The sequence below is a fragment of the Henckelia pumila genome, chromosome 4, assembly GCF_033568475.1.
Source record: "Henckelia pumila isolate YLH828 chromosome 4, ASM3356847v2, whole genome shotgun sequence".
In the NCBI taxonomy this organism is placed as follows: domain Eukaryota; kingdom Viridiplantae; phylum Streptophyta; class Magnoliopsida; order Lamiales; family Gesneriaceae; genus Henckelia; species Henckelia pumila.
This window is the reverse complement of record NC_133123.1, coordinates 203,280,005-203,285,961: the sequence shown is the minus strand read 5'-3', so window position 1 is coordinate 203,285,961 and position 5,957 is coordinate 203,280,005. Positions and strand designations below refer to the sequence as shown.

The 5,957-nt window shown below is 32.1% G+C and overlaps 1 protein-coding gene across 1 annotated transcript; it reads right to left on the bottom strand.

Annotated features, from left to right (window-relative positions):
- Window positions 1–1,144: 1,144 nt before the first annotated feature.
- Window positions 1,145–4,879, bottom strand: LOC140864998 (cytochrome c biogenesis protein CCS1, chloroplastic). Its single transcript, XM_073269470.1, has 8 exons — window positions 4,300–4,879; window positions 3,395–3,614; window positions 3,195–3,306; window positions 2,512–2,784; window positions 2,143–2,408; window positions 1,902–2,058; window positions 1,730–1,813; window positions 1,145–1,625 (listed from the first exon to the last, which is right to left on the bottom strand). Exons 1-8 carry the CDS (start codon window positions 4,766–4,768, stop codon window positions 1,470–1,472), a joined length of 1,737 nt encoding a protein of 578 aa, XP_073125571.1. The 5' UTR covers window positions 4,769–4,879; the 3' UTR covers window positions 1,145–1,469.
- Between the last annotated feature and the right edge of the window lie 1,078 nt (window positions 4,880–5,957).

Below are 5,957 nucleotides of genomic sequence, written 5' to 3'. Positions count from 1 at the left end.
AAGAAGAAAGATAGAAGAAGATATATATATATATATATATATATCAAGTGTTTTGATTATATTTTAGCATATTCTACTATGCTATAAACAAGGAATAATTTGAATTTTTAAATTAATAATAATTTTTGATAATGCTATAGAAATAGGAACAAATAAGTCTTTTCATTAAACTCATATATTTATAGATAGTTTTTTATTATATTTTAGCATACTCTACGTCTATGCTATATAGAAGGAATAACTTGAATGTTTAAAGTAATAATAATTTTTGACAATGCTAAAAAAAAGGAACAAGTAAGTCTTTTCATTAAACTTATATACTTTTAGATAGTTTTTTATTATATTTTAGCATACTCTACTATGCTATAAAAAAAGAATAACTTGAATTTTAAAGTAATAATAAATAATAATTTTTGACAATGTTAAAGAAATAAAGACAAAGAAGTCTTTTCACAATTAAAAACATATATTTATAGATAAAATAAAATAAAAAAAGATCAAAATAGATAGATAGATATGCTATAAACAATGAATACTTAAAAACCAAACTGCATTAATAGGAGAAATAAATGCAAGAATTAAAGTGTCTTAATCAAGCTATGCAAAATGACACCAACACCCCCATAAATTTTTTAACAATGCTAAATAAATAGGGACAATCAAGTATTTTCATAATTGAACTCACATATTTATATATGTAATATAATATAATATAATATATTATGTAGTATATATATATATATATATATATATATATATATATATATATATATCAATTATCTATTACTATTATAAATATGTGAGTTTTATTGTGAATTTACATGGTTATCATTTCATTATTATATAAGATTAATGTGTTTTTTCTTCATTTATTTATTTGTGTGACTCTTCAATTAACTTATTTACTTAAAAATTATAATATGAACTTTTTCAAATAAAAAATTAAAATAATCTTAGTATTTTTAAAAATATATATATATTATCTATCTATTACTACTAAAAATATGTAAGTTTTATTGTGAATTTACATGGTTATCCTTTCATTATTATATAAGATTAATGTGTTTTTTTTCTTCATTTATTTATTCGTGTGATGCTTCAATTAACTTATTTACTTAAAAATTATACTATGAACTCTTTCAAATAAAAAATTAAAATATTGTTATATATATACTATGAGTTTTTGTGTTATATATATATATATACTCCTGGTCATACATGGTATATTAACTGCTAAAAAATACAATGTAATAAGTGCAACGTACTAAGAAAGCAATACAGAGAAAAATACGAGCAAGAAAATACATATAAGTGACTCTATCTTCATCAAGCTTCGGCTTCATAACATCTATATAACTCGCTCGGATCACCGGCATCCCCATTACTCGACAAAGGTTCGATGATTTGTTATTATTTTTGTCAAACTTCAATGACGCCAACATGCTTCTTTTGTAATAAAAAGCATTGAACTAGCCACTTACATGGTCAGTTCGTGTAGAAGTAGATGGCGCGACTATTTCTGGTACTTGGTCGAGCACGAAATTCATGTCGTCTGAAAATTCAGCCTTGGCTCGATTTGTTTTACCTCCAACAACGACAGTTGTTCCATCTTGTAACGCCCAAATCTTTAAAACGATTCGGGCATGGACATAAAAGGCAGATATTATTAAATTCCTGTGATGGAGTTTGTGAATCTATCAAAATTCAAAAGCCAACATATTTGTTTTACCTGTGTATGAGATAGGAAACTTATGCATGTAGTGAGCATTAGAAAACCGAAACCAGCATAAACAACTGGCACCCCGGGATCAATCTGCATGAAAACAAATTCACCATCAGCATTGAAATTAAGAGAGAGCATGAGAAGCGGATGCTCGGTAGTATAGTATTTTCGACCTCACCTTTAGTTCAAGGCCGGTGCTACCAATAGCCTCCAATACAATAATTTTTACACCATCGATGTCTATTGGAAGATTCGAGTTGGGCCGCCTGACTCCAGCAAATTTTCCTTCTTGGTCGTATAAAACAACCGATTGCATATCACGAGCTAACATTGATCTACAAGAAACTTAGTTGGCATCATATATAAGAAAGGTGCAAGAACCTTAGTTTATTTCGTCAAACAACAAGCAAAGCACATACATTCCCTTAAGATTAGTAGAATCAGTGTCTCCAACAGGAAGGAAAGTCCCATAAAGCTTTTTGTCACCGTTGACTTTTAGAGGCGCCAAAGCCAAATTAAACGGCCCTGTTTCATCTTTCATGACTTGTAAAGCCGACAAGCTCCAATCCGTCTGGTATATGGTGATCCCACCGTACCTCAGAGGGTTGTTTACACTTATCGTCTTCCTCATAACCTCTTTGCCATTAATGTCAAAAAGTGAAAGATCGCTGTGGAACTGTGAAACCTGACACCAACAGAAGGATTGGGGAAAAAAAAGTAAATTTTCAGTGATGACATCAAGAAAAAGGAAGACACAGCGTTTTAGACTCATTGATTCAGCTTATTACCTCTCCACTATCATAGTAATCCATGTAGAATCTGTTAACATGAACCTCGGTGTTGAAAGTTTCTGAAGGGGTAGATAAAAATCCACTGGGTTCAAGTATGTCTCCCATGACAAAATTCAAACCCTGTGGAACAGTAACTGACCCCCTGAAGCTGCCAGTAGCACTTATAGTTCCACCGACCATAATCAGGAGCAATGCTAAGTGGACTCCAATGGGTGCAAACCTCCCAGCTAGCCCTTTGAATGCATACAAAGAGGGACCCTTCAAGAATACCTAAAAAGAAGCAATTGTGATCATTCTGCAGTTACCGCTCTGAAATAAGGAGATCGAGAACTGGAAAATAACAGTCGATACATAGAGCAGAATCCACCATGGTAGAAGAAAAATAGTTCATAGCAGTTTTGGAACTCAAAAATTTTAAATCGTACATCGTTATGCCAAACAGACATCGCAACATGGCAGTTCGGGGTAATTATTTCACCCAAGCACTATAGTCACGGCAAAAGATTTTTTTTAAAAAAAAAAAAGCATAAGCTATGTTTTCTGGTTCAACCAAGTGTAGAAAATGAATAGAAATCTTTAAGCTCACCTAGAAGCAAAACTCTTTAAATATAATCAAAGCCTACTAGTATCAATGAAATAAAATATCAGCAAAAGCTAAACTCAAGGACATGGCATAATACTTCATAACCAGCACCCATTAGAATGATCCCCAAATCTTGAATCGAAGCTCTGGGTAAAGTGTCTGAATATTCCTGCTTACGAATCGCCTCAGGTGAATGCATGAAAGACCACCTGCAAACGATACACATATGGCATTACCAAATACTAGCATCTTAAAGGCTATCCAGATGATAAAAACCAACAGTCATCAAAATCAGACCTTTTTGCTACCTTCACTATGGGGATCTGTGTCGTATATGTACAAGCCATAAGCGATGCTCCTAAAAGAATTAAGGTTCCGAGGAATACCGGAGATGAAAACATATGGTCAAAACCAAGGGCGAAAATCCACCTCCACGTGAAGAATCCCAAGACAGGGTTCTCTTCAGAGTACTTTTGAAAATAGAACTCCGGTGCCTCACCTTGCTCAATTACTGTTCCTGCAAGAAACGAAAACAAAAAAAATGCCAAGTTTTACCTCTGAAGCTGGAGTAATGTATAGAATGAATACTCTGATACATAGTAAAGAGATCAAATGAAATGCCACAAGGAATTTATCACTCTACAGCAACAAAAGTCATATGATCAAATTTACATTATATCAAGAATCCTCATTTTTCAAAAAAAAATGAAAATCATGTAACAAGTTTTTCTTACGTTATCAGAAAAATTAGAGATGATGACTCGAAGTCTCGAACGATCCCAAACCTAAAGCTAATATGCTGATTATGCTGGTCTAATCTATAATGCAGAACAACTTGTACTAACAAAAGATACACAGCATTAATTACCGGAAAAATAAACTTATAAAATGATCACAAGACCAATTAATGTATCTAAAAGACTAAAACCAAGCAAAATGCCCCCAAAAAAATAATAATAACAAAATAACAATAATAAAGCCTTTCTGGCAACAAAAACAACATGATGATAAAATCATATACTGTGGCTTCTTAATTTTCCATTTACTTAAATGAATCACTTCCCAAATTTTTTTCACACTCGACTGAAATTATGTAAAACCCAAAACCGTAACATCATCTGTGCAACATTTATACAAAATTGATGCATAAAAATTCGATTTTTTATCCCAAACAACAATCATAAAACGAAGATGCAGCATACCTAGTGCCATTAAGGCAGCAATGGCAAACATTTCAGCAATAGCCAAAGGCAAATTCGAGAGCGCTGCCAACGCCTTTCTTGAGAACCCTTTCAGCAACCAAGAACCATCCTTCTTACTTCGCGGCACCTTGAGCGGAGCACCGCCACTCCCGCCGCCTCCCTTATCGGAAACCACCGGAGCTCCGCCCGGCTCAGGTGCCGCAATCTTCGTTTTAGTGGGCACCCGCAGCTTCTCTTTTCTACCCCTCACACCTCTATCGTTCTCGGAGGTTTCAAGCTTACAAGAAACACTTTTTTTTCTGCTAAAAGAAAAGCTCACGTTGATTTTGCTGCCATTTCCGGAGTTAAACAGACTGTAGAAAAACGAATTTTGGCAATGGGAATAATGGGTTCTGAATTTGAAATCATGGGTTAAAGAATTACTATGGTTTACAAGATTAGATTGCGATGTCGAATAGAAAATCTTCATTGAGAATGAATCAAAATTTTGTCCAAGAAATTTTTCTTGGATGATTGTTTATAGCCTGAAGGGAAGATCAAGAGACTCAACGAACTCATCAGTTAGTTTATCCAGAAAGCTTCAGTGGTTATTGGGCCTTTAAAAGATATTACAAAAATCTTCGGTAGATATTTCTTCTTATTATTATTTGTGGGGAAAATTAATTAAAAAATTATTTAATTACTTATATATCATATAAAAGTAAATAATAAGGCTCCATATTTATAACTATATATAAATTTTTTAAAATGTTTGAATAATGGTTTTAAAAATAAATATACGTTTGAATAATTATTTTATAATTTTTTTAAAAAGATAAGGTTGTACATTCGGTTTCTTTTATTTGAGGACCAGTTCATGCTGCCCTTAGGGTTTGCTACCCCAAGGAAGCATGAACGGTCCAGATCAATTTGCTAATCAAATTGATGCTAGTCATTTGATCGGTTCTTGGGTACTGGGGCGGAGCCAGAAATAAATGAAAGGTGGCTAATATTTTTGAAAAAATTAATGTATCAATAAAATTCATAGAGAGAGGTGGTTAATATTTTTGAAAAATCAATGTATCAATAAAATTCATAGAATATATCAAAAGTAATACATAAATATGGGTTGAGTTTAATAATTTGGGCTGGAGATATAAATGATTTTTTAAAAAAATAAAATATATATCCAATATGGTCCAAAGTCAGGTCTGGGCTGATTTTTTTTAAAATAAAGTATATATCTAATATGGGCGAAAAGCAGGCCTGAGCTACACCCCAGGCCTGCCACCCCCTCTATCCGCCCCTGCTTGGGTAGCAACCCTAAGGGCAGCATCGACCGAACCTTGGTTGATAACCAACCAAATTTTACAAAAATAAGTTATTTCAGTCGAATTTTTTTTAAATTGAAATAACCATCAAAATTGAAAATAAGTTATTTCAGTTGAATTAGCTGAAATTTTATATATATATTTATATATATATATATATATATATATATAATAGAAAAAGACATTCCTTACACTTATTTTGAAGCCAAATTATTAATGAAAATCTAATGTGAAAAGTTTTTGATAAGCCACCTTGCATAATACTGATTTAATACATAATTTTTTTTGGAATTGAAATATTGAATATATCATTTGTCCAATGATAAAAATAAAAAAAAAAAAAAAAAA